The sequence below is a fragment of the Heliangelus exortis genome, chromosome 30 (genome assembly GCF_036169615.1).
Source record: "Heliangelus exortis chromosome 30, bHelExo1.hap1, whole genome shotgun sequence".
Classification (NCBI taxonomy): domain Eukaryota; kingdom Metazoa; phylum Chordata; class Aves; order Apodiformes; family Trochilidae; genus Heliangelus; species Heliangelus exortis.
In genome coordinates, this window is record NC_092451.1 from 222,680 (window position 1) to 250,472 (window position 27,793).

Below are 27,793 nucleotides of genomic sequence, written 5' to 3' on the forward strand. Positions count from 1 at the left end.
GGGCACTGGGGGGCAGCAGGGGGTCCGCTGGGTGCCATAGGGGGGTGAGGACCCGCCGGTTGCCAGTGGGGGGTGGGAGTCCCACGGGTGCCCCCGTGGGGATCTGCGGGGTCCGCCCGTGGCCCGGAACGTGACCGCGCGGGACGGGTTCCGGATCGGAGCGCGGATCGGACCGGAAACGGGTCGGGGCGGATGCCGTGCAAGCGGTGCCGGAGCCGCCATGGAGGCGCTGACGGATCTGTACGATCAGGCGCTGCTGGGCATCCTGCAGCACGTCGGGAACGTGGAGGAGTTCCTGCGCGTCCTCTTCGGATTCCTCTACCGCAAGACCGACTTCTACCGCCTCCTCCTGCGGCCGGGGGACCGCCTGGGCTTCCCTCCCGGCGCGGCGCAGACCATGGCCCTGCAGGTACCGGCGGGGGTCCGGGCCCGGGCCTGCTGCGCCCTCGGCGCTGTCCCGGGGCCGCCGTCCCCCGGCGGGCTGCGGAGGTGGCGGGGCCCGGCCGCGCCGGCCCTCGGGCGGGAGGCGGTGGTTGCCCTGGGGGGGCCGCGTCTGTCCCCTCCCGAGCCGAGCGGGGTGAGCCCGGGGCCGGGCGGGTGTCTGCTCCGTGACGGCCGCGGAGGAGAGCGGGCCCGGGCAGCCCGGCAGCGCCCGGATTACCGACCCTGTCCTGGGGAGGGAGAGGCGGGAGAGGTGCCCTGGAAGGCCAGGTCGGGAGTGGGTGCTGCCCCTGTAAGAGGCCGAGGAGCCCCAGGGCTGGGAGTGCCCGACGGAGCCAGCCCGATGCGATCCCCCGCTGAAGCCCGGTCCCGGCTGGGGTGCTGCACCGGGAGCGGGGAGCCTGGAGAGCCGCCCGGAGTCCCGAGAGCCGGGTGGGAGCTGCTGCTGGCACTGAGCTCCCTCCAGCGGGGGGCGAGATGGCCAAAGCCCTTCCCGGGTGTTGGCAGCGCTGCGGGGCTCCGGCCGGGCTGGCGTTAAGGCTCATTAGCAGGGAGGGAACGAGCTCATTAAACCAGGGGTACAGGTGGATTTGGGATTCATCTGCTGGGAAGGGGCCAGTTGCCCTGCCCAGGCCTGGCAGGGGCTGGCTGCCAGAGGCCCCTGCCCACTGTCCTGCAGTGCTCAGTGGCACCAGGGGCTCCCTGTCACCCCCAGCCTCGTGTCCCCAGGATACCCCCTGTGTCCAGGAGCCCAAGGAGGCCCCTGGCTATAGAAGGCAGAGTGCAGAGCACTTGGCAGAGGGGCAGCCGTGGTGGGTGCCCAGCCTTGTGTGCCCCTCAGGGACCACTTGGGGCACGAGGAGGGAGGTGCAGTGCTGTGGCCCCAGCATTTGTTCTCCACAGAGGTGTTGGCCAGGGGGGCCCTGCTGCAGCCAGAGGGATCTGGAGCACGGGGACAGCTTGGGAGGGGTTTGACCCCAATCATCCCAGGCCAGCAACAGCCCAGGGGGAGAACTCAGTTCCGAGGTGTTGCCCTGCACAATCCGTGCAGGTCTAGCTTGAGCTTGGGCTTGGCAAGGGAAGAAGGATCCAGGAAGGGTCATGGTGGCTCTGGACGGGGTGAGAGCCATGGCAGAGAAAGGCAGAAGGAGTGAGAGGGATGCTCTGTGTGCCCTCATCCCACAGGGAAGGAGCAGACACCATGGCAGAGTAGCTCCCATCCTGCTGCATCCTGGGGTGTCCAGCTCTGCCCTGAAGCTGGGAAGCAAGAGAGTTCCAGGCTGTTTCTCATGGCAGAGGCCTGGCAGTTGGGTAGCAGAAGCTGCTGGTTGGGCCCCCTGGCTGTGCCCCCCACTTGGGGATTGGACTTTTAACCTCTGGCCTGTGCCGGAAGCAAACTGCAAGGTGGGATTCCACTTCCTGCTGATGGCCTGGGCAGCCCCCTCCTCAGCTGCCACCCCTCTGTGGACAGGAGCAATGGTTCTTTAAGCAATGTCTTTTCTGTGGCTTGAACCAGTGAGCTCTGTCTCAAAATCCCACATGAGCTCCCTCCTCTCCCAGACCCTTCAGGCTCAGCCAGCTCCATGTAACCCATCCTGCATTTTCTCCTGTCCTGGGGCATCTCCTTGGCACCTCGGGGGTTTGGTCTGAGCTTTGGGCTTGCAAAGAGCCCCTCAGGGAGTGCTGGGACCTGGGGCAAAGGGAGGGTGGAGGGGCAGTGCCTGCCCTGGAGCCCCTGTCCCAGCCAGGAATCAGAGCTCATCCCTTTCCCCAGTGCTGGAGGAATTTCAGTGATTACTGAGCCATTCCCAGGAGCTCAGACCTTCTCCTGAGGTGTCTGATGTGGCTGCTGCTGGGGACTGAGGCAGTGTTGGGGCTCCCAGCTCAGTGTCCAACTCTGCAGTGCTTCTCTGCTCCCTCTCCCCTGGCAGGAGGAGTGACGGGGGGGGGGGGGTGTCACAGGAGAGGGGATGGCAGGGGGGGTGACAGGGTGGTGGTGGTGGGGGTCACAAGAGGGGGGATGGCAGGGGGGGTGACAGGGGGGTCACCTCCTGGGTTGCTTTTTATCTTTCAGGCATTCAGAGTCTTCGAGCGGATGGCCCGGCAGGATGATGAGAAGAGGCAGCTGGAGCTGGAGGCGAAGCTGAGGAAGAAGGAGGAGGAGGAGGAGGCCATCGTGTGTGCCGAGGGGGTGGAGCTGTGCCCTGCAGCCCAGGAGGTTGAGGTAGAGACCACAGCTGAGGCCATCCAAGCAGCAGCTGCCGGGGGAGCCACGGGGACGCAGGATGCAGCCCCCAGCCCGGGGCTGGCGGAGCCCCTGGGGGCCACGGCCCCAGCAGCACTGCCCACGTAAGGGTCTCCTACTTTTTTGGTGTTCCTGGCTGGGGGGGTTGGCAAAAACAATGAGCTGGTGTTCCCTGTCCCGCCATAGGGCCCTCTGTGTTGCTGGGGGAGCCCCCTCTGCACCCCTTTGGGGAGCTGTGAGGGATCCCCTGTGGGTGCCCGTGGGAGGGTCTGTCCTCCCCTGGGTGGTTTGGTGGCTCCCGCTCTGCTCTCAGCAGGAAGGTGACACATTCCTGCATGTGTCCTGCAGGGCTGGGCTGATGCTTCTCTGCCCCACCCCAGGACTCTTTTCTCACAGATGTCCTCGCAGGAGCTCACACTGACACCCACAGCACCCATGGGCATGGGCAGGCCTGGTGCACGGCAGCAAAACTGGGTTCAGAGAGGTGTGGAGTGGTCAGAGCTCACTGTGCTCAGAGCAGAGCTGACTCTGAAGATCAGTCAGGGGCTGCAAAGAGTTTTCCCTGTGCTCCTTGGCCAGGCTCAGTCACTTTCAAGCCAGCATGAGCAGCCTGGGCTTTTACAAAACTGTCCTTGTTTCAGAGGCCTCCTGGGGTTTCTGTGGCTCTTCAGCTGCCCCATGCAGTGGGAGGGGAGCTCCAACAGGTGGGCATGGCCCTTACAAACCACTTCCCTGAGCAGGGTTTGCTCACCTTGACCCTGAGCTGAGGCAAAGCCCTCACCCCCTCTCAGGCTCCTGTGTCTGCACTGCCTCAGGAAGTGATGCTGTGGGCACACTTGCCATCTCCTCTGTCCTTCCTGGTGTCTCTGGAGACCCTGCCAGGGCCTCCCACCCACTCACCACTGCTTTCCTCCTAGTACATGGGGCTGTCATTCATCCCCACTGGTGCTTGGCATAGGGGACAGCTTGGGACAGTACATGGGATGTGCAGGGAGAGCCCCAAGGTCTGGAAGGAGTGGGGTGGCTGCTGTCCCAGAGGGGCAGAGGGGATTCAGAGAGCAGTCTCTGGGGGCTGTCAGCCCTTGGCGTGTGTGGAAGGGGATGGTCTGAGGACCAAAATCTTGGTGGCAGCTACTGGGGTAAGGGGAAAGGTACCAGCTGCATCCCAGCAAAAATGCCTGCCAAAGAACTCAATCCAGTGGGAAGGGAGAGAAGGACTCAGTGCTTAACTCCACTGGTCTGACACACATCCCACAGGATAGAAACAAGCCAGAAGCCAAAAATTAAATCACCTGAAAAGCCACATTCTGCCACCTGTGCAGAGCTCTCCTGCAAAAGAAAGATTGTCCCCAGGGCTGTCAGTCTGACATCTCTCCCAGCACAAAATTAAGTGGTCAAGGGAAGCCCTGTCAGAGTTGGGAGAGCTCTGCAGCTACAGCACTGACCCTTGTGGGCAGCCTGGCTGCATCCCATCTGGAGAGGAGAGGAAGAGGGGCTGGGAGTGGGCAGAGCTGGGGCTGGCTGAGCACCTCTGCCCCTCACAGCACCACAGTGTTTGCCAGGAGGAATCTGGATTTGAGCCTTTGGCTGTGGGGGCAGAGCTGCTGTGGGGGTGTTGAGGTACCTGAAAACAGATGTGGAGTCTGGGAAAAGGAGACACCGAGGGATTAGGAAGGAAGCTGAGGGCTGGTATGGAGGCAGGACCTGTCTGCCAGGGACAGCTGAGAGCCCCACCAGTGAGCAGCCCCTGACAGACTCCACACACTTTGGGGGCTGTTTTGCAGCTGCAGAGCCCCTGTGGGGGGGGTGCAGAGCCCCTGTGTGGGTGCAGTGTGGCAGTGCTCCTGTCAGGGCAGCTGTGGGATGAAGGGGCCCTCAGTGAATGCAAGGGCCCCTGGAGCCTCCCTGCCCCCACACCCTCCCTTTCCTCTTCCTGCCTGTGCCTGCTCCCACTGCTCCGGACTCACAAATGGGATAAAACCCACCTGGTTTGGGTGTGAGGGATATGCAGGGGGATGCATCAGCCTGAGCTTCACAGCTTGGTGACTCTCAGGCCAGGAGAAGGGGGTGTCTGCAGGCTCTAAGTAGGGCAGAGCAGCCAACAGGTTTGTCGGAGGGCTGTAGTTGGTTCCTGTGCCTGTGGGGGGCACTGGAGCCCCCCCAAAAGGAGGCAGCAATCAGGAGTGGGTGTCCTGGGCACCCCCCGACAGACTATTAATAATTTAACTGGCTGCTTAATTCTGCACAGCCCCTCCTGAGCAAAACCCAGAGCCACCAGCCTGGTTATGAGGGATGCATGAATAATGTGCAGCTCAGGCAGCAAGAATACAGAAAAGATCTTAAGTGAAAATATTTTCCATCTGCCCCCCCCCCAGTCCCCCTCCCCCTTTCCACCGCCAGTGAAGAAAACCACTGCCACCAAAATCTATATTAAAACTCACTCATTCTGTCAACCTGACTGCTCTGGGAATGTAGGGCAGGTCCCAGCCCAGATCTGCCAGTTCCCATCAGGGCCTCCCAGTGCCCTGGTGCTGGGGTGCTCTTCCTGAGGACCTTGCCAAGATGGCAGCAGTGTTTTGGGACTGATCAGGAAGGGGAGAGCAGAATCAAGGCCACTTTGGGGTTGCGGAGGGAGCTTCACTCTGCTGTGGGCTCAGCCAGACCTCCAGCAGTCCCTCACCTTTCCTGCAGTGCTGCAGTTCCACTGGGAGCACTGCCCCACAAATGCCTGTAGGGAGGGTACTTTTGGGGGTGAGCAGGAGCTGCACTGGGGGGACCTGAGCTCTGCTTTGTGTCACCAAAGGAGGCAGCTCCTCAGCCCACCTCCCAGCTGCCCTGGGGGTCCTCATTGCCCTTCCCTGGTCACCATGTCTCGTGTGCTCTCCCCACCTCACCAGAAGGGCAGAGGGGAGAAAATCTCACTCATCCCCCCTCACGTCCCCCCCGTGGGGCTGCTCAGCCCAGGAGCATTTGGCCAAAGCTGATGTTGTGCTGCACGTCTCACACAGGTCCTGGCCCTTCCCCCATCTGCTCCTTGAAGCCACCCTTGCCTGAGCTCAGCTCCTAATTTTGAACACCTCTGCCACCCAGCACCCTCCCCTTCCCACAGTTTGGATTTCATCCTGCATATATTTGCCACACAGCATTTAAAATAGAGCCGAGCAGCCCACGAGTGGCACTGTGCAGCCCGGCCCTGCCTGCTCAGCTTCTGCTTTCTGACTCCAGTTCCTGGCTGGCTCTGCTCCTTCCTTCTGAGCATGAACTGAGGGGTACACTCTCCTCCCCTGTCCTGTGACCCCATCTCAGGGGTCCTCTGCGTGGGGGCAGGAGGTGGGGTCAGGAATTCTGCACATGATGGTGGAGGTGTCACCTTCATCGGTTTCTCCATCCAGCCTTGCATCTCTCACAGATACTCTGCCAAGGGTGGTAAGGGCTGAGCTGTGTGGGTTACTCTGTTAGAGACCATCTTGGGACAAGGGGAGGAAGGTTCTGCAGAGGGATCTGGACAGGCTCTGCAGCCCTGGCAGTGCCCTACAAACACCAGGTCCCAGCTTGCTGAGCAAAATGGAACTGAAATGTGTTCCTTTGGGCTCAGGCAGCTCCTCCTGCAGGCTGGGGTTAACCCTTTGTGGGCCACGTCCTGAGATGCTGCAGCAGCGCTGTGGGAAATTTCCATGAGGCTCCTGTGTGGATCTAATTCGACTTAGCAACGGCTCAGCTTTGCCAGAAGCCCAGATGGAGTTTTGTTGCTGCTGTTGTTGCAAGGTGCTGGAATGCTTGGTTTCTGTCATGGCTGCCTTCTTCCTGGGGTGCCGGGAGGGGGATTGCACTGCTGGGCACCCTCAGTGGAGGAGCAGGATGAGAGGAGGTGGTGATGCACAGTGCTGCCTTTGTGGACTGCATTATCACACGTTAGCTTCTCTCCAGCCTTTTCCAGGAGAACAGATATCTCATGAACGCTCCTGTTCAGCAGGCTTTGTCTGGGACCATCTGGACCAGCAGCCAGTTAAACTGGTTTCTTGCCCTGATGTCCCTGTGGGCTTTCCTGGTGAGCTCACCACCGGAGCACAGGCTCTGTGCTGTTCTCCCAGCCTGACCCAGAAAGACGCCGCTGATCCTGATCCATATTTAAGGGAGAGTCTGTCCTGGTTCTGATTCCTTTCACACGCAGGAGCTGTGCAGAGGGGCCACAAGGCACCTGGGGCATCATGTGGGGAATTCCCCCCGGGGCCACCAAGGCCTGTCAGGAGCAGGACCCAAGCACAGCTCTGGAGAACAGCCTGACCTGGGGCAGCTGAGCTCCATCTGGCCCTGGATCCTGTCTCCAGCAGTGGCAGATGCCTGAGGAAGAGGAGAAGAACAGAACGAGCAGGCAGTGACACTTCCACTCTGTTTCTCCTCCACCATCAGCGGCTTTGTGAGCCAGAGCGAGCACTTGGTCCTTTGTGTCTCTTGATGGATTGATGGGTTTTTTCTTTTGTCTCTGAGCTCCAACTGCCATGCGCCTGGGATCTGGGCAGCACCATCCTGCAGAAGGTTCACCACCCTGCAGCAGATCCATCCACCACTGGATTCTCCACCTCCTACCCCATTTATTTGCTCTGGGGCTGTCTCACCATCCATAAGGCCAAGAAACTTCCAGCTGCATGGTCTGCTCTAGCCAAGGAGCATCACTCAGACCCTTTTCATCCCCTCCCAGTGCTGATTACCAGCATTCCAGGTGGGAGCTGCAGCCTGTGTGGGCCAGGAAGATGAGCTTGAAGAAAACCTCAGCACTCCAAAGGCCTGTGTTGGCCAGAGCTCCCTCCTCTGAGGCACCCAGGAGAGGACAGGCAAGGTGTCCCCAGTTCATGGTGAACAACAAGGCCAGGACCTGTAGCACTCTCCTGTTGGGTTTCTAGGAGGGATTTGCCCAGGTTACCCTGGGGGAAGCAGGGAAACTTCTGAAGTTCAGTCATCCCTTCCAAGCTGAGTCTTTCTTCCTGAGGCAGGGAGAGGCCGTGGCTTCCCACTGGGAGAGTTATTTTAGCACATAATCCTCCCATCTCCCTGGGAACCCAACTGCTCTGGAACCATCTTTTCCATGGGCTGCAGTGCTTGAGCTGAGCATGAGATCCTCCCAGCCCTCTGGCTGGTGCAGCCCTTGACTTTAATGAACCTTTCACAGCTGGTGAGGAATTGGTCAGGGCTCAGTTTTCCAGTGTTTTCATGGGGAATGAGGCTCCTCCAGTTGGGCTGCTGAGATCAGCAGCCGAGTGCCAGTTCCCCTGTCGTGCACTGAATCGCTTAGGGCTTTGGTTGCCCTACCAAGGTACTGAGCTCCAAAATTAGGTCCTGGGACCAAAAATAACTAAATTAAAACCTATAAATTTTTCTCTTAACAAGCAGAAAATCCCAGGGCTGGAGGCCGAGGGACAGCGTGTGCCTGATTCTTATTTAAAAAAGCAATATCTGTTTGCTTGCTTTAATATCTCTTCGTTCACCAAAGGAAACATAGAATGTGGAAAACTACCAGGAGGGCCAGGGTCTGGCAAGCCCTGTTGGGCCAGGTCGTGGTGTTGGTGCAGGGGTCTCTGAGGCCACCTTGTCCTGTGCTCCCACTGCTTAATTCCCCTTGGATTGCCTTGGCCTTATCCCTCTTTTCCAGAGGAGCTCTGTTTCTATCCAGCCCAGTGTAGCTACACGTAGGTCTTTTGGAGGTAGACCTCTGAAGCCCAAGGTTGCATGGGCTCCGTGCAAACAGTAAGGATCCAGGGGACTTTTCTCAACAGTGGCCTGTCCTGCTGTCCTTGACCTAAATATTCCAGCAGCAGTGAAATCTAGTCCTCTGGTGAGGATGCTCTGAAGCTCTCCTGTGAGCTGGCAGTGGCATTTCAACTCCCCGAATGTCAGGAAGTTGGCTCTGTCAAACGGCTCCCTAAATAACTCAGAAACTGGAAGGGAAGATCTGCGAGCTCCCCGGAAGAGTGTGAGCTTGGGGAAGAGCCAAGCTGTCACCTGGGTGAGGGCAGAGCATCCTGATCCTGTGTGGAGGGACTGGTGGTGCTCCAGCTGCTGTGGATCAGGTGGATTCATGCTTGGGCTCTGGATTGGGCAGCGATGGCTGTGCCTCCTCTGGGGGCACACTGGGCACCTCGTGCAGGAGAGACTCAGCCCCTGCAGCATCACATGGGCTTCGTGGTCCAGTGTGAATCAGGGGGAAGGTGTCTGGATGCTCTTAATGCTCAGTTGTTGGTCCCATCCTGGCGATGAGATAGAGCTCTGAGGCTTCTTGAAGGCAAGGAGACCTTCCTGTGAAGCTGGTGGTGGGCACCACTGGAGCTGGAGCTACACAAGCTGGCTTTGGGGGTGCAGGGGAAGGTTTCTGGTTTTCAGTCTGGTTTTTGAGCACAGGACCATTGCAGCCTTCAGGCCAGGGTGTTGGGCAGCTGGGGGACTGCTGATGAACTGCTGTTTGCTGTGCAGGAGAATGAGACCTTCCAGAGCTCCATTTGGGATGCTCTTCCTTAGCAACACAGACACGCCTGGGCTGGGAGAAACCTGGAGCTGATGGTGGGTGTGAACTGAGCAGGAGAGGGAAGGGTTCAGTGCAGCTGCTCTGCTGGGGACCTCCTTGCACAAGGTGACTTCACCCAGCACTGGGTGCCTCCAAGACCTCACCCTGCAGGAACCATTCCTCCTGCCATGGCACTTCTTGGGCAAACCCAGCAGAGATAAAGTGCAGCAGGCCTGGTGTTTTGTTGCTAAAAGATGTTAAATCTGGAGGAGGAGGGGGGCCCCTGCGTGGCTCCTTGCATGTGGAACACAGACTGATGGTGTCCTCACACATGATCCCTGCAGCTCTGGAAATGCAGCTTTACAAAGAGGTTAAACTTTTGGCTTCACTGCCTGTTGCTCAGCTGCTCCAGCACCTGCCTTGGGACCCCAAGGAGCAGAGGATGCGTTTGACCTCAGTCCATGTCAGAAGCTCTGGTTTTTTCTCTCTGGCTCTAGTCCAGCTCAAGCTGGGGCTTGGCAGGAGCTGTACAGGGTGCACAGACCTTCCTGTGCCTCGAGGTGGCTTTGAAGATTTCCCCTGTTCATGCTGGTGAACAGGAGCTGGGAGCCCAGAGCTCTGGAAATCTGCATTCCAGTGCATGTGGAGCTGTCAGGACCATGTGGAGAGGGTCCTGCCACCCTCCTGGTGCCTGCCCAGCTTGCCCAGCCTTCACCCTTCTTCTCTGACCATTATTGCTACCCTGGAGGGCTGGTCCAGGGTGTTCCACGAGGAAGGTGAGGGGATTTGTGGTCATGCAAAAGGTTCTGATGGGAGCAGGATCTGGGGGCTCCCGCGCCATTGCCAGGGCAGGATGGGCACTGCTGCCATGGTGCTGGTGCAGCCCTGTGCCCCCAGCAGCAGCAGAGCTGAGCAGATTGCAGTGGTTTTGGGGGGACAGGCTGCAAACATTCCTCTGCTGCTCAACATTGTCCCTGGCCTTGCTGGGAAGCCCAGCAGGACTGTATGAGCCAAGCAGCACCAGCTGTGAGCTGTGGGAAGAGCTGAATTCTGCTGCCTTGCTGGAGTCATGGGGTGTTCAGGCCCTTCTTCCCCCTTCCCTCCTGGCCTCCAGCCCACCCCAGGGCCCACATTGCCAATGGCTCGGAGGGGAAAAGCCCCCTGGCTACAGCCCCCCCCCTCCGCCTGCCCCAGACACTTGCATGTCAGCAGCAGTCTCTCTTCCTGAATGTGCTGGTGCCTCCTTGAGTCATCACAGCACCGGGGACACGGGATTAATTCTGCTGAGGGAGGGCACTGGCTCTGGGCTTCTGTCCTGGAGCAACAGCCCCGATCCAAACCCCTGACTGGAACAACCGCGTGCAGCGCGTCTCCCCGGAAGGCCCCGCTCCCTCCCTGATTATTTGGGTTAGGCATGCGGATGCCTTGTGCCTGATTTTCCCTTTTCCTGCTTGCTTGGAACTTCATTATTAATTAATGAGATCTTTCCATTCTTGGCAACCTCTCGAGCTTGGAGAAGGTTTCATGCATCACACGGGGCCTCTAACAGTGGTTAAAGTAGGGAGCTGGGGGTTCTCTCTGCTGTTTGCTGGCAGGGTGGCTCTGTGCACCGTTCTGCCCCTGTTCTCTCCCTGCTCTGAGGCAGGAGAGCTTTGCTTCTGTAGTTGGGGTGTGCCTGTGGGGCCCGAGGGGAGTGTTCTCGTAGCAGAGTGTAGGTGGGGCAGGACTGGTTCAAATTCCCCCTGCAGATGGGAGCAGGTCTGGGTCTCCGTTTGGGTGTACACACAGCACCAGCCTGGCTTCCTCCCCCCATCATCCTCCTTGGCCTCAGCCAGTCCCAGCTTTGGCTGTTGAGGTTGTTTCTCTTCTCCAACCGCCTCCACATCTGCATCACTTAACTGGCTTGACACATTTTCCTTAATGCTGCCTAAATAATTCACCTTGACTAAGAGCAAACAGTGGGGCTGGGCCCCGAGGAAGCTCTCTGTGAATGCCAAGTGGTTGGAAGGTATCTGGGGGGTGGCCCTCGGCGGGGGGGCTTGCAGGGTGCAGACCCCACTTGGAGCTCAGCAGTGGTTGCAGAGCAAACCTGCATGTCCTCCCCTTCTGTCACCTGTGTCCCAAGAGGGCAGGGATCCTGCTTCGTAAAGCCAAGGTGCTCCAGGCTAAGAGGATCAGTTTCCTTAAGGGGTTCTGAAAATCCCTGCGATTTTTTTTTTTTAATGGAGAAAAACAAGTCCACTTGGATTAGGCTGGTGTTAACTCCTTCCTATGGCACCTGCCTACCCCTGCTTCTCCCTTTAGCCTGCAGCATTGGGCTGATGGATGGCTGCTCCCCTGCTGCTCTATCAATTTCATCAACTTTCATGTTCTTTCACCAAAAATTCTGAGTGAGTAGGAACTCAGTGAGCTGCCCTACTTCTCCTGGTATAAAACGTTAAACCAAATCCTTCAGTGCTTGGTTCCTGCTCTTCATTTGTGCTTGTGCAGAGCTGGTGCTGTAGCTGTTGCACGCTGAGGACAGAGCCCCGTGTCCACAGAGGAGAGGATTGCTCTGTCAGCCTTTCTCTTCCTTCATCTTGCTCTTCCTGCTTCACCAACCCTCAGAGCTGAAAATCCTGGAATAGGAAACGGATTGAAATCTGTATATGGGGCCTGGTGTGCAGCCCGACCCTGGGCATCCAGCCAGCATGCTGGTGCCAGCTCTGCCTTGCTCAAGTGGCACCTCCTGGTGACACTGCTGCCTCTCCTCAGGTCCATCAGGGGTCTGACCTCAGGCAAGGGAAACGGCTCTGGTGCCTAAGACAGCTCCAAGGAGTGGAAAACAGATCGTCTGCTTCTCCATGGTGCATTGTTAAAGGTTTCACCTCCCCCAAAATGACACATTGCGAGCAAAAATAAAACAAGACAGAACACACAGACCCACCCACACCATCCCCACCACCCGGCAGCCAAGTGCACGCAGAGCCAAACCCTGGGCTTTAAGTCTGATGCTTTTTCACTCTCCCTCTCCTCAACCTTGCCACCGCCTCCCCCTGCCCAGCGGGCGCTTGGGGGTCCTGGCAAAGTGACCACAGCACCAGAGCCACTCTGCTGTCACCGGGCTGCCGGGAGGAATCACCCACACCACGCTGCAGCCAACCTCAAGCTTCACCTCGTGGGTCTGGGGACAGATTTGTCTCCCAGCAATGGTACTGAGGCAGGGAATTGCCTTTCCTGCTGAACAGTGGTGCTGTGGAAACAACATGAGGGGCAGTTTTGGCCAGGGAGCCACCTGGATGGTGGCACAGCTCATCCAGAGCTGGGGCTGTCTCCTGGGGCCAGAAAGGGAAACTGCCTCCCAGCCAAGGAGCTGGGTCCAATTTCCTGAGTGCCGCCAGCATGAAGGGTGGCATGTGCTAAGCACAGTTGGAGCAAGGGAGAATCTGGTTGGAAAACCTCCAGGAAAGGCAGAATTGCTCCAGAAGATGGTGGAGCTGTCAGCTGCTTGTCAGAGGTGCCTAACAAGGCTGAGGCCTGCATTTGCTACCCCAAATCCTCATTTCCTCAAGAGCAGGTGGTTCAACTAGGAAGGGAGTTTACTGAGGACCTTGTGAGTCTCCTGCCTGATCCTGTTCTGTGGTACAAAGTCACCCCATTAATTCCATATCCCAGGAATCTGAATGTCAGGAACAGAGCTGGGTGGCAGTGTTCTGTTGGAAGGCTCAGGGCTGGCAGTTTGGGTTTAGGGACAAGGAGAAACATCTCCTGATTTTTCTCCATGCTGAGCATGGGATGGTTTGGCTGGGACAGGTCTCCTGGCAAGCCCAGGGCTGTGAGGATAAGGCAGGGGGGCAGAGCCATCCCCAGCAGCCCATGCACAGCACAGGGGTGGCTGTGAGACATCCCCCCCATCCCCCAGCACTGCCTCAGTCAGGGCATGGAGGGAGTGAGGACAGAGCTGTCCCAGGGTGGGGAGTGGTCAGGGATGGGGGTAGGCAGCTGCTGCTTCTTCACTCAAAGAGAAGTTCAGAACTTCAGAACAAGTCCTGTCTCAGCTTCTCTGTGGACGTCACCCACTGAACACTGACTGCTCCCAGGGCTGCTGTGAAGCCACTGATGCCCTCGCAGGTCAGTGACACGCTGCTCAGTGAGCTCTTGGGAGGGCTGAAACATCCAGGACCTGACTGGGGTCTGCTCAGACCCAGCACTTGATTCCCAAGGGAGAGGAGACACGTCAAGGACAGACTTGGTGGCTTTGTGGCAGCAAACGACTGCCCCAGGATCCTGTTTAGGTCCTTTTTATCTGTGCTGTGGCCATGAGGTGTTTGCTGCCTTTATGCTGCTGGGTCTTTCCCCATCTCTGGTGCTCTGTGTCTGCCCCAGGCCCAGCAGGAACTCCCTCCTTGCCCTTCGAGCTGGTCTGGGGAAGGCTGGGAGGGGAACAGCCTGGAAGTAAACAGCCATGAGAAGGAAACACTCTCTTAGGAGAAAAAAAAGCCAGCAGGTTCCAAGCCCCAGTCAGGCTGTGCTGTGATGGATTGTGTGTCCTGAAGGAACCAGGACAGGAGCCTCACAGAGCTGCACTGTGCCAGTGCAAACCCCACCATGGGGACACGTCCTGTGAAGGGACAGAGCTGCCCCGGGTGATGTCACCCAGGAGAGAAGTGTCCCTGCTCCAGCTGGGGTTCCTGCAGGGACAACTGTGCCTTGGGAATGGTGAGGACCTGGAGACACACGAGACAATGCTTGGGGATGTCTTCCCGGTGCAGTGCTGCCTCATTGCAGCCCCTTTGCTTCCCACAGACCCCCATGGCCCCGCAGTCCCCTATGGCCCCACAGACCCCCATGGCCCCACAGTCCCCTATGGCCCCACAGTCTCCCATGGCCCTACAGACCCCTATGGCCCCACAGTCCCCCATGGTCCCATAGTCCCCCATGGCCCTGCAGACCCCCATGACCCTGTAGACCCCCATGGCCCCATACTGTCCCCCTTCTCATCCTCTTGCCTGTTCAACTCCCCCAGTCTGGGGGTGGTTGGGAAACCGACAGCTGGAGCCAACGTGTGCCAGCGCCAGATTGGTGCTGCCATGCCAACCCTGTTGCCATGGCAATGGGCACCCAATGGGTGACCGATGCCAACCCCGTTGCCATGGCAATGGGCACCCAATGGGCGACCGACAGGCGAGGCCGAGGTGCCCGAAGTGATGCATGAGGTGCTCTCTGAAATCACCAACCTGAGGCTGGGAGCTGCTCCTGGCTCCTGGCCCAGGGACTGGGGCCAGAACCCCCCAGGGTAAAACCCTCCCAAACCATCCAGAAAAAGGTTAAAAATGGGGGGGAGTGTGCACAGAGCCCCTTTGACAGCTCCCTCCGACCAGCTTAGGATCTAATTTCATTAAAATTGATGGATTTTACATAATCCCTCAGGGCTTGGGCTGTGGGATCTGCCCTTGCCTGCTGCTGGGAGGGCCCCTCAGTGTGGGGGTGCCATAGAGGCAGCAGGGTGCAGGGGGACATGACCCCCAAGGGCACTTGTCACCAGCCCCCTCTTATGTAACTTGCTGCAGCCCCATGTTTATTTGACCTGAGTGAGGACCAGGTGTGTATCAAACATTTTTAAATAACTGCCTCTTGTTAGCCCCACAGCTATCTTTAGAGGTTTTATTTTATTTGTAAACCCTCTGAGAGGTCTTGATGGGGGGGATCCTCAGCCTGCCACCGGTTTGAAGGGCCAGGAGTGTGATGGAGGTCTCCTTCCTTGGCACGAGACACTGCACGGGTTGTTATTTATCGATCTGATAAATCCCATCCTACCCTCTCAGCCACCTACTCATCCTTGTCCCGAGATTTCCACAGCTGGGTTTCTCAGACATGCCAAAATCAAGGGGAGGACAACAACCAGCTCTGCTTTCATGGTGAACCCATGGCCCATCACCTCTGCAGCAGACAGAAGGCAGCAGACACCCTCTGGTGTGTGACAGTCTCCTGCCCCAGTGTCCCAGGCACGGTGGACACAGCAGGGAGGGGAGGAGGAGCTCTGTGCTGGCACAGTTACCAGGAAGGTGCTGGGGACCAGCTCTGCACCTTCTGAGCAGCCAAATGATCAGGTGTCTCAGTAGCTGTCCTGTCAGCATCCTACCCTCAGCTGGGGCAGAGGGAGAAGGGTGTGCAAGTCACCTGCAGGTGGCCCGGGTCCTTCAGCCTCCTGGGACTGCCCACTGCACCTTCCCTGAGCAGTGAGGAAGAGACCAGGCACTGTCCTGAGGCATTCAGGCTGTTGGCAGGATGGTGGAGCTGCTCCTTGCACCCTGCTCAAAGGTTTCCTCTGCCTTAGATCTCACCAACACTTATCCCTTCTCTTCCCCCCCAAGGAAACAGGAGCAGTTCCAGACCAACCCCGACAGCTACAACGGAGCCGTGCGAGAGAATTATGCCTGGTCCCAAGACTACAGTGACCTGGAGATCAAAGTGCCTGTGCCCCAGCACATCCTGAAAGGCAAACAGGTGAAGTGGGGTTGAACATGAGCCTTCCAGTGTTGCCCTGTCCCTTGGCTTGCTCAGCTTTCCCAGGGAGCAGGAGGGCTCCTGTCCTTCACATTCAAGGAGCCAGGACATGGTTGTGGCCCTTTCTCTGGTGCTGGGTGTGTGGGGACACAAGTCACAGCTTGGCCACGTTTGTGTTGTGCCTGCAGTGTCCTGTGGGGTTCCCTGGAACCTCTTGGCACTTCTGCCATTTTTCTCTCTACTTCCACTGACTGCAAACTTGCAGTTGGGTTTCTGAGCCTGGCTGGGCATGGGCACTGCTTCCCTTGTGCTTCCCTCTGGCTTGGGGTTTGTCCTGCCTTTTGTTTGCAAGTGGGAAATAAAGGAATGGCCCCTCTGACACAGGAACTGGAGCAGGCACAGCCCCCAGATGACTCAACATTCTCTGGATGGAAGGGAGGTGGGCTGGGGTGCACCCTGGGTGGCTGGTATGGGCTGCCTGCATGGGCAGGTAGTGGTCTCAGCTCCCCCCCTGGCTCAGGCAGGATCTTCTCCTTTGTTTTCCCTTCCTGAGGGACTCAAGATGAGTGTGCCCAGGACTGGTCTTAGTTGGACCCAGAAGGTTGAACTCTCCTGTCTTTCCCCAGTGCTGCCCTCCCTACATTGATCCTGTATTTTTCCATTTGGGAAGTCAGTGCTCCCCCTCCTCTCCTTCTCTCCTGCTTCCACGGTGGCTGAAATGAGCTTGCCTGGGTTTGTTCACCAGCTCCAGCCTACACAACTCCTGATCATGCCAAAAGTGTGTAATTGGCAGCAGCAACCTGGACTTGAGGGGTGAGGGAGCCAACAGCTGCCATGGGCACAGCAGGGGACCAGGAAATTCACTTCCCCCAGTGGGTCTCTCCAACAAGTCCAGGCTGTTCCTTGGAAGGATTCAGGGACATCCAGATAGATGTTCCATCCCTCTGCATTGTGTTGTGGTCACGATGCCTCTCCCTGCCCAGGGAGGTGCCCTCTGTGCCAGGCCACAAACTATGTCCTTGCCAAAAAAAATAGGAGCATCAGGCTTTGTGCACCCCATCCTTTGCCACCCATGGGTACAAGGACCTTGCAGGTGCTCAGAGGAGGCAGGACAGGGCCTTTCCAGTCTCAAGGCTGTACTGTTGCTGCTGTACAGCCCCCGCATGTTGGGGGTGGTTATCAGGGCAGCTCCTGCCCGCACAGTTGCCTGTGGCACAGCTCTGCCTGCCCTGCACCCAGTTTCTGCCTGCACTGCCTTCCCAGGACAAGCACTAAAGCAGGACAGTTTGGAGCCATTTTAAAGCCTGATAGACTTGGGGACACGTTGTTGATGGATTCCTGTAAAAGAGAAGTGTTCTACATTCACCACAAAGCTTCATCTTTTTCAAAAATTACCAGGTTTTTTTGGCTTCTGCCTGCCAAGGTGAGATTAAAAATGTCCCCTTTTTGGTCATTGGGCTCAGAGCATGCCCAGCTCTAATACTGCTCAAAATCTCTCTTACAACACTTTTTTGGGTTCAGGCTGTTGATGTGAAACATTTTTGCTCAGGTGAGCTTCAGGTTTCCTTGTATGGACCTCAAAAAAAGTGTCTATGGAGTAGGAAAGGGGTAATGGGGTGAGTGGGAACATCTTCCTCTGTGGTCTCCACCTCTCTGATCCACTTACAGGGGCCCATGGACCCAAGCACTTTAATTGAGATAATGACACCAATCCTCTCTCTCTTCTGGCTGGGAGGAGAGGAGCCAGGTCCCTCCGTGGGTTTGCTTCTTTGATTCACGTGGGTGGGTGTGGCTGTCTCAGTGTGCACAGAATTCCTGCAGTGGAGAGCTGGACCTGAGCCATGGGCTGGGGAGCACAGGGGTTCTGGCACAACCCAGGTTTGCCAGCTCTGCAGGATGGTGCTGATGGCAAGGACAGCAGAGAAAGAGCAGCCCCTCAGAGAGCCCAGCCACAGTCCCTGAGATGCTGAGCACAGGTGGTTTTTGCACCAAGAAACCCAAGAAGGGGCTGCTGCCCACCCCTGCCTTCAGCAGGCACCGCCATGGGGCTCTCCGGTGGTGTGTGCTGTGCTCCTGTCCCCTGTCCCCACTCCTGGTGGGACCAGAGGGGCTGCAGGCAGAGGCAGGTGCTGCCATGGTGTCTCACACTTGCTGGTTGTGCAGCCCAGGGCGGATCTTTCTCTGCGATCTCTTCTTCTATTGGGGTTCCTTTGCTCTCTTTCCTGACACCCTGCTGGTCCCAGGGCCACCAACTGTGTCCCTCAGCCCCACCAGCTGTCCTGTGCAACCACCTCAGAATAAACCCCCTCATATTTGATTGCTCTTGTTCCTGTGCTTCCCACAGCCACCATGCTGCATCTCTGTCTTCCCTATCTCCAGTCCCCCTGGCCCTCCACACCCCAAAGCAGCCCCTCAAGAAGGCAACTTGGCAGTCACCTTATTTTTTTCCCCTTGCCCCTTCCTGTGCCATGCTGAGTGCCTGGGAAGCAGGGCAGTTGGTGGTGAGCAGAGCCTCATTCCCACACCACACCTTATCCCTGTGCTGAGGCCTCCCTGGTCCATGGCACAGCCTCCTCGGAGATGTTTCCCATCCAGCAGGAGCTGCCTGGGGAAAGCCAGTCTCCTCTCCCCTCTGGCAGAACTGGAGCTGGCATCCCTTCCCTGCTCCCCTGTCACCATGGTCCTGCTCCCATTGGCATCTGGCAGCTCCAGGGCTGTCAGAGGTTTGGGGACTTTCCCTGGGTGCCATGGATCAGCCACAGCTGCAGTACCCTCCCTGCTGGAGCAGCTTTGCCCAGCTCCTGCCTGCGTGGAGCTAGTGAGCTGCTGGAGATCTCCTAGGTAATGGATAATGGAATAACATTTCAAATGAGATCTGCAGAGCAGGAGGATGATCTGGGGGAACTCTGGGAGAGAATGCAGGCACAGCTCACTGCAGTCTCCTCCTTTCAGGCCAGGGATGGGGCAGTGCTGGGACCACAAACCTCCCCCTTCTCAGCCAGGTCCTCCCCGAGCCCCCCAGCTGGGGCTCTGCTGGCAGCAGCTCAGGCAGAGGGGGGAAGGAGGGAGCAGATGGTTTCTCCAGACACCAAGGGTACCACGTGCCATGCTGCAAGGCTGCAGCCTGCCTTTATCTCCCTGGGGACAGCCATGTCACCTCCATGGCAGGTGAGAGCAGGGTTCCCCATATGGCTGCTGCTGTGGAGCAGGGGCTGAGCCCACTACTGGGGATGGAGCTGCCTCCTTCCCTCCTCCCCTCATCCCTGTGGTGGGGAGCAGGGAGCTGTGCTCAGCATCTCTCCCTCCCACCTGAGGGGAGGGCTGAGCCCAGCCCAGCACTGGCTCTAGCAGTGAACACAGATCCAGGGCCCCCCCCTGCTCAGTGCAGTGCTGCTGCAGCTCTGCCCCGTGTGGGAACTCTCAGATTACTCCCACTCAGTGTGGAAGTGCTCAGAAGGACACATGGCTGTGCCCAGCTCAGCACAGTGCCAGCCAGGCACCCACTCTGCTCTCAACAGCTCTGTCACAGCAAGGGGGCTTCTGACCTGCATGGAGGAGGCCTGAAACATTGCTGGGTTCCTCTGTGGGGAAACTGAGGCATGGGGCAGTTGCAGTGATGGAATCAGCTGCCTCAGATCCTTCTAGGGCTCCGTCTGCTGGGCCCTGCTGCCTTTCATTCTCTGTAGAGGTTTCCTTTCTCCTCCAAGCTGTTGTGATTTGCTCTGAAGCTGCAGTGAGATTCTCACCTTCCTGCTCCATCCCAGTCTGAGAGCTCTTCTCTCTCATCCCCAGTGAGTGCAGTTGACACCACACCCCAAGGAGCACAGCAAGAGAGAGAGCAGGAACTTCCTTGATTGTTTTCTCTCTCTCTCTCTGGGTTTCCAGGTGTCTGTGGATATCAGCAGCAGCAGGATTCGCGTGGCAGTGCTGGAGGGAAGCAGCCAGCGCATCCTCATGGAAGGGAAACTCACCCACAAGATCAACACGGAGAGTTCCCTCTGGAGCCTCGAGCCAGGGAAGTGCATTTTGGTAAGGGCCAGAAGCATCTCTGCTGGGCTTGACCTTGAAAACTGGAGCAGCTGGAAGCTGGAGACAGATCTGGATGTGTCTGACTCTCCCCACTGAGCATCCATCTCGCTTTGCCATCGTCTGTGTCCCTGCCCTCCCTCCAGCTCCTGAGCTGCCACTCTGGGTGAGCAGCTGCAGTGTGGCAAGGTGCTGGCAGAGCAGTACATCCCTGGGGACAGGCAAGGGGCATCTCCAAGCTCCAGCTGCGGGTGATGGGAGTGTGTCCATGACCTAGAGGTGGTTCCTTTCCCCCCATCCTGGCACTCAGGGTCTGCTGGTGCAGAGACACTGCACCACCATGCTGTCATGCTGTCCTTAACAGTTTTGTCCTCTGCCTCTCCTGGCCCTGCTCCTGCCCCAGCATCCCAGCAGGGCCTGTTCCCTGCTGTTCATTTCTCTCTTGCCTCAGCTTTCTTGTTGAGTTTGCAGCAGTCACTGGGGATACTTCTCCGTTTGCCCTCAGCAGACACCGTAACTTGCTGGGTGCCTGACGCCCCTGTGCCCAAATTCTTCCCTCTCAAGGTGATTTGGGGGCTGCTGCTGCCCAACATCATATTGCCAGGGGGGTCCCAGCCTGGGCACTCGTTTTGGTTGTGCTCCAGATGGCCAGGCTGAGCATGGAAGCTCTGCCCTGCTGGGCTGTGTCCACAGTTCAAGCTGTAACCAAGTGTCAAAGAGTTCCCAAACTCCTGTGTGGATTTTGGGGCCAGGATTGTGCTGGGAGTGGGGTTTTACTGTGGCCATCTTTGCCCTTTCCTTTTCTACCCAGAGGCTTTCCCAGGTGTGTTTCAGGAGTTCACCAGGCTGCCATGAGCCCCAGGAGGGGATTCCAGCTTCTGGCTCAGCAGGGGTCCCTGGGCAGGGAGGGTGCTGGCTCCAAGCCTTCCACCCCATGTCATGGGGGGCAGCAGTCAGGCCCCCAAAACCAAGCCACCTCAGCAGGGAATTGTGTGGGGAGGCTGCCCAGGCACCCTCTGACCATCACAGCTCTGTGCTGATATATCCCAGGCTGACAGACTGCTGCCAAAAGGGGGAGGTTCCTGCAGGAGAGAGGAGCTTCTCCTGACTCTGTTAGGTTGTTGGAAGGATTTAAAAAGGGAGGCAATGGCATCGTTAAGATGCATCTTTAAAATGTCCTTAAGCTTCTTGAAAATTAGGTGGTCTGGGATGAGAAACAATCCCAGGAAAGAGTGAACCCATTCAGGAGGAGGTGGCCCAATGGTTGGCTACTCTATGGCAGGGATGGGAGTCCCTGTTGGGTGTTCTCAGGATCAGCAAAGGGTGGGAATGTTTGTGGGACGGTGTGGGTGGAGTGGGACCCAGGGCCCAGCACAGGAGCCGTTCTGTTACCTGCAGCCCTGGGGCTGGGTCCTGCTTTGAGTCAACACGAGCACAGGGGTATGATGAGCTCCAGCTGGCAGCCAACATGTTGATGGTGGGATGAAGTTTTGCTTGAAGAATTGTAAGGTAACTGGAGCAGAGTGGGAACTGGGCAGGGATTCTCACCCCAGAGCATCTCCTTTTTCCATGTGTGGAGTAGCCAGAGGTGGCTGGTGAGTCCTCCCAATTCATTCATCAGAAGGGATGCAGCCATGTGCTGGTGGGTTGGGTTGAATGCTGATGGGGCACACGAGCCCTTTCTGTACCCAGGTTTGTGCATCCACACGTTGCCCAGCTTCTCATGGGTCTTCAACCCAACATGCCACCAGATGTCACCTAGCTTCCCTCCCCCAAACCAAAACCAAACTCTTCAAACTCACCTGGTGATGGCACCAGAGTTGTCCAAGGAGATGCTGACCACCTTGGTCGCAGTTTTGGGCAACCGATGGCTCTGTCTGGAGGAAATGCTGTGTGTGTGCTCATGTTCTTATGGTCTGTGAGTTGAGGCAAGCTCTGTGGACAAAGCTTGATCCTCTGCCACTTGGTCTTGTCCATCTGGGAGAGTCCTGGTTCTTTGCAGAGAGGCCCTTGGATGCCATGTGCTCTTGCAGGCCATCAAGGATCATCAAGATCCTTGTGCTCTCCGGGCGTCTGTTACAGTTGCCTTTCACCCTGGGCTTTCCTTGCCAACTACTCGTGCCTTCTGGGACAGTTGGTTACAGGCTTCCATTAACTGTCTGCCTTCTCTCCCTGGAGCTTAATGTAAGAAGGTTAATTTACCTTAGAAGCCCTCCAGGCACTGCTTTCCTCCTCCCATCTGGGGTTCTGATCCATTTGTCCCCTTCACCACACTCCTGCTCGCCCTCCAGCAGCCCCAGCGCTCCCCTGGGACCTCTCAGCCTTTCCCTCCTGCTCTGTGTCCTCCTCCCTCCCAGACCCAGTCCCATCTTTTGGCACTTCTGGGTCACACCACACCAGTTCAAACTGAGCACTCTTGTCCATGGTCCCCACACATGGCCAGGGCTCTGTCCACACTTCCTTCTGCTCAGGATCATGTACCAGGATCGTGCTCCTTGCCTGTGCTGAAGCTCTGCTCCTGGGTGTCATCCCTGTGCTCTCCCCTCTCTGTCACACCCTCTTGCTTGTCAAAAATGAGATTAAAATAACTTTGCATGAGCTGTTTTTAGAAATCTCCACTGTGTGTTGTGCACAACACATTTTGGGATTATTTTTCTTGTTGAGGATTTTTTTTCCCCATTCCCTCTATTTTTTTCCTTCTCTCCAGCATTTGTTATCCACACTTAGGCTTTTGTCACCAAGTCCTGCCTTGAACAGCTATTACAGTCTTGGGCTTGTCATCTTGTGAGCCATGAGGCCAAGTGAATAGCAATCCATGGTGCTGTCCCTGCACTGTGCCCTCCACATGCTGCTGGAATCATTGCCTGCTGCCTCCTCTGCACTCCCAAACATCTGCCACTGACTTTCAGGGTGCTGGCTGCTGTTCCAGAAGGAAGGCAGGTGGTGAGGTGTTGTTTTCCCAAGGCCTACTTTATCCCTTGGCAGCATCTCTCCAGCTCTGACAAGGTATTTAGGATCCGGGGAGAAACCTCATGCTGTGGCAGAGCTCAGCACCAGCAGCAAAGGGCTGTGACCCTTTGGAGATCTGACATGACAGCAGCAAGGATGTCTTCCCTCCAACCCTCTCTCTCATCTCCCTGTTTCTCTGCACCCCAAAAGACTCAGTTTTTACCCCTTTTGGATGTGGGTGAAGAATCTTCCTACAGCCCAGGAGGCCCTTTGGGACACAGCATCCTAAAAAGCAGAACTGAAATCTGAGTGAGAACCTGGGACCCGTTTCCTCCTCTGGCAAATGACCACTTGCATTTCCAGGACTTGGAGGGTTGGCCTGAGCTGTCAGTGGGGAAATATGTTTTGGCAGTTTCAAGTGCAGGCAATGCTTTTGCTTTGTCTCAAAGGGAGAAACTTAACCAGGATTTGTCCTTGTGAGTAATATCCTGCTCCCTCCTAGAGCTCCCCGGGTTCCCAGGGGAGTCTGCAGCCTCACAGGGTGCTGTTGGGCAAACCCCAAAGCTTCTCTCCTTGCCAGGGTGGGGGCTGGCATCACCCTGCCCAGGCTGAGACCAAGCAGTGACCAAGCTCCTTCAGCTCTCCCTCACCTCCACCTCCTCACACCCAAGCACCCAGCGAGGCCCCATTCTCCCAAGCCCAACCGAGCTCCAGGATGAACTGGTGACCATCACCCAAGAAGTGTCCAAGAACCAGCCTGAGCCTGTGCTCCCTATTCTGGAACCCAGACCTGCCCCTGGCAAGCAGCTCCATCACCTATCCCAAACTCCAAAAGCCCAAACTCAAAGTGACAGAGAGCTTTGGCCCAGCATTTTGGAGACTGTCATTGGAAAGGGGGGCTCCCACCTCGGAGCAAGTCCCGCTTCTGTCTTCCATTCTCCCTGGAATGAAAGGGGATGAGCACATTCCCCCGTGCAGGCTGCAGAGGTTAATTAATTATTGTTTGCAAAGCACTCAGGGCTGTAGCGATGCATGCTGCTGAAAAGCTGGCAAGGAAATGAATAATTCTGTCTTCCCAGCAGGGTGGGAAACCGTATGAGCTAAATAAAGCAAGGGCCACGCACGGGGCAGGCAGGAGGGAAGGATCCCAGGGCTGGCACCGCCTTTCCCTGGGGCTGGTCTGCAGACCAGGAGGGTTCCCTGCTTTCCACCTGGGTCTCCTGGGGGCAGTGGTGGATCTTCAGGGGAGGAAGGGGATTTGGTAGAGAAGGGAATGAGATTTCTTTCCCCTGGTGCTCTGGGATGGAGGTGGGGTGTTGCCTGAGAAGCCCCAATTCCATCTGGCATGTGTGTCCCTCTGCTGCCAGCCTGATTCTGGTGGGAACGGCAGTGTCGTGACACACTGTCACCAAGGAAGGTCACACACCTCAATGGCAGCACCATGGGGGATGTTCCTTTGGTTCCAAACCCAGTGGAGCAGCAGCCAGCCTGCAGGGCACTCCCCCCAGCAGCAGGAGCTCCTCTTGCTGGCCAAGGACACGGTGCTCACGGGGGATCTCACTGCTCCTCTCCCACCCGGGGTTGGGAAGCCCGTGAATGAGCGCTCAGCAACTCTTCCTCCTCTGGAAAGTGGAACTGTGCAATTAAAAGGAGAACAAGCATGCTTGTCTAGCGGGAAAACCTAACGCCTTCCCAAGCTGTAATATTTTACCATCTCTGCTCTCCCAGAAGTATTAAGCCCTAGCCACCCCCTCCCGTATTAATTGGTTCCTTTTCTTTGCACTGGAGAGAAACTCCCAGCTCCGTAGCTTTAATGGCTGCCCATGTTTTCCCCTCCAGAGCTGCTAAGCTTCCAGGGAGGTTTCAGTAAATTGTATTGTCTGTCTTTATTTATGATTTTGCAGAGAGGCCGACAAACACCATAAATCTTCCCTGCTGCTAGGATTATTGCTAAAATAATACAGGAGAAAGAAGCCCACCCTTCCCGGGAAAACACAAAGCAAGTCAGGGTTCCTGGTGTGGGATGTTCCTAGTGTGAGATGTCCCTGGTGTGGGATGTCCCTGGTGTGGGATGTCCCTGGTGTGGGATGTCCCTGGTGTGGGATGTTCCTAGTGTGAGATGTCCCTGGTGTGGGATGTCCCTGGTGTGGGATGTCCCTGGTGTGGGATGTTCCTAGTGTGAGATGTCCCTGGTGTGGGATGTCCCTGGTGTGGGATGTCCCTGGTGTGGGATGTCCCACGTTGGGCTCCAAGCAGGGACCCCCCCCCCCCAAGCACAGCATTGGCTGAGGATTTCTGGAGCTCTGCTGCCCAGCCTGGATGCTGAAGCTGGGGGTGCAAAGGGCTGAGGTGGAGTTGAGCAGAGCTCTTGTGGGAAGGATGAGCATTACCCCCTCTGCCAACCCTGGGGAGGACCTGGGGTTCCACTGGCAATGAGTGGGACCTCTGCCCATCGGTTGGGCACAGGAGAGCTCTTGGCATTGCTGCCACCAAGGTGTGGGGCAGGCAGGGAATCCCACGTGCCAAGGGCAGGACTGGGGCTCCTCTCCCTGCTGTGCTCTGACCTTGCACCTTGTCCCCAGATCAACCTGAACAAAGGGGATGAGTACTGGTGGAATGCCATCCTGGAGGGTGAGGAGCAGATTGACATTGACAAGATCAACAAGGAGCGCTCCATGGCCACTGTGGACGAGGAGGAGCACGCAGTGCTGGACCGCCTCACCTTCGACTACCACCAGAAGCTGCAGGGCAAGCCCCAGAGCCACGAGCTGGTAGGTCTGGGCCACCAAGTGCCACCAGCACACACTCTCTGAGTCCTATCTCCAGTAAAGGGGGGAAGCTCTGGCTCCTCCTTACGCAGTGTCCCCTCACCCCTCCGTGCATCACAGAACGACAAGTTGGGAGGGACCACAAGAATCATCTGGCCAACCTCTCTAGGTAGGAATATAGATTAGAGGAGAGGGTCCAGCACCTTGTTGAGCTGGGTCTTAAAAGTGTCCAGTGTTGGGGAATCCACCACTTCCCTGGAGACATTATCCCAGCATCCAGCTTTTCTCAGAGTGAAAAATTTTCTTCTGGTGTCCAGTCAGGATCTCCCCAGGAGTAACTTGCACCAATCACCCCTCCTCTTCTTCATGTGACTCCTTGTGAAAAGGGAATCTCCATCTTCTTGGTAGCCATCCTTCGAGGCATGGAACAATACTTACGAACACAACAACAACAAGGGAATGTTTTGTGGGTCTGACATTCTGCTAATACCAATCTTCTGCCCACGTGATCCCATCATTCCCCTTCCTGGCACTGCAGCAAAGCCCAATGAGCCCAGAACCCCTGCTCCAGGATGGACCTACACAGTTCCAGGTTCATAGAAGACTGGTTTGGGTTGGAGGAACATTAAAGCTCCCCCAGTGCCACCTCTGCCATGGTCAGGGACACTTTTCCCAGCCCAGGGTGCTCCAAGCCCCATCCACCCTTCAACACTGCCAGGGATGGGGCAGCCACAGCTTCTGGGGGCACCCTGGGGCTCAGCACCCTCACCCCAAACAATTTCTCCCTCATCTCCAATCTCAATCTCCCCTCTTGCATGTTGAAACCCTTCCCCCTCATCCCATCCCTCCAGGCCCTTGTCCCAAATCCCTCCCCAGCTTTCCTGGAGCCCCTTCAGGCACTGGAAGGTGCTCTAAGGTCTCCCCATTGCAGCCTTCTATTCTCCAGCCTCAACACCCCCAACTCAGCCTGGCTCCATTGTCTACCAGACAGATGTCACTGGTGGTTGCTGGGCTGTCACCCAGCCTAAATCTCCCCTCTTCCAGTTTAAAACCATTCCCCCCATCCTCCTGTTGCTACCTGCCCTTGTCAAAAGTCAGCCCCAAACATGCAGCCCCACCACGGAGCTGCCTCTTTGCCCCCTCTGGCTCCCTCTGGGAGTAGGAGGTGCTTGTGCCCTTGGGGATGGGTGCTGCAGGGAGGGGTGCTGAGGCCTCCAGCCCCCGGGATGCCTGGGCAGCTGTGGGATGATCCTGAACCCTGGGCTGGGGTGGGTGGGGAGGGCGAGGGGCAGGGGTGAGGCTGTGAGGGGAGGCCCAGGGGTCTGACCAGAGCCCTTGGCCTCTTTGCAGAAGGTGCATGAGATGCTGAAGAAGGGTTGGGACACCGAGGGCTCCCCTTTCCGTGGCCAGAAGTTCGACCCCTCCATGTTCAACATCTCCCCTGGTGCTGTGCAGTTTTGATGGGAGAAAAAACAGCCGAGAAATGAAGAGAGGAGAGGAGACCCCCCCTGGGGACCCTCACCTCCCAACGCTGACACCCAAATATGCCAACAGCACCTCCTGCTTCACCCCCCGACACTGGGCTGGGCAGTGTGGTGGGTGCCCGGGGAAACCTGGCGGCGGATGCAGATTTCCAGTTTTCTGTCCCGTCACCACGGCAACCCTGAGCAGCTGGGACCCTTCTCCTCTCCTCACCTTGCTGCCTTGGTTTCCAGGAGGTGCCAGAGCTCCTTTGGTGACAGAATTACCATTTTGGGTGGCTGACGATGCTTCTTTTAGGGCTTTTTTTGGGGTGCAGACTCCTCCCCTGCCCCAGCACGGGGCAGCTTTGCCCCTCACCAGCAGAGCTGTGCTCCCTGCAGCTCTGGGGGGTGAGTGGGGGGTGGGCACCACCCATGCTGCCCCCCACCAGCTCCCCTGACAAGGGCCTGTGCTGGGGTCTCCACTGGGTGCTGCCCCAGCCCCCTCCAGCACCGTGTGGGGGGGGGGGGGGGGGTGTCTCCCGGGTTCATCCCCCTCCGGTCCATCTCTGGGGGGGTGGTCCAAGGGTGCCTCCCCTCCCTCAGTGGTGGACAGAGACCCCAGGCCAACCTCTGGGGTTTTGCTTCCCCCTGGGGCAGGGGAGGACACCTACAGCACCGTGGTGGGGAAGAGGGGGGTCCGAGGCTGTCCACCAGCCCCCCCAGACCAGTGGGCAGAAGCTTCTGGGTTTCTCTGGCACTTTGGGGGTCCAGGAGGGGGGACCTGGCCCCTCCTTGAGCCATCCCGGGGCTTGTAGTGGCCCCCACCTGGGGCAGGTGGGCTGGGAGTCCCCAGCCATCACCCTGTGTCCCCCCCCATCTCCCCTGCACCTTGGTTTGCAATAAACATGTTTCTCCAGCA

General features: G+C 57.5%; 1 protein-coding gene across 1 annotated transcript; it reads left to right on the plus strand.

Moving 5' to 3' along the window:
- Positions 1-170: 170 nt before the first annotated feature.
- NUDCD3 (NudC domain containing 3) lies at positions 171-27,793 on the plus strand. The gene is made up of 6 exons (XM_071728932.1): positions 171-409; positions 2,516-2,790; positions 15,536-15,668; positions 19,554-19,697; positions 25,226-25,414; positions 26,762-27,793. The coding sequence occupies exons 1-6, from the start codon at positions 221-223 to the stop codon at positions 26,870-26,872; spliced, it is 1,041 nt and encodes a 346-aa protein (XP_071585033.1). The 5' UTR covers positions 171-220; the 3' UTR covers positions 26,873-27,793.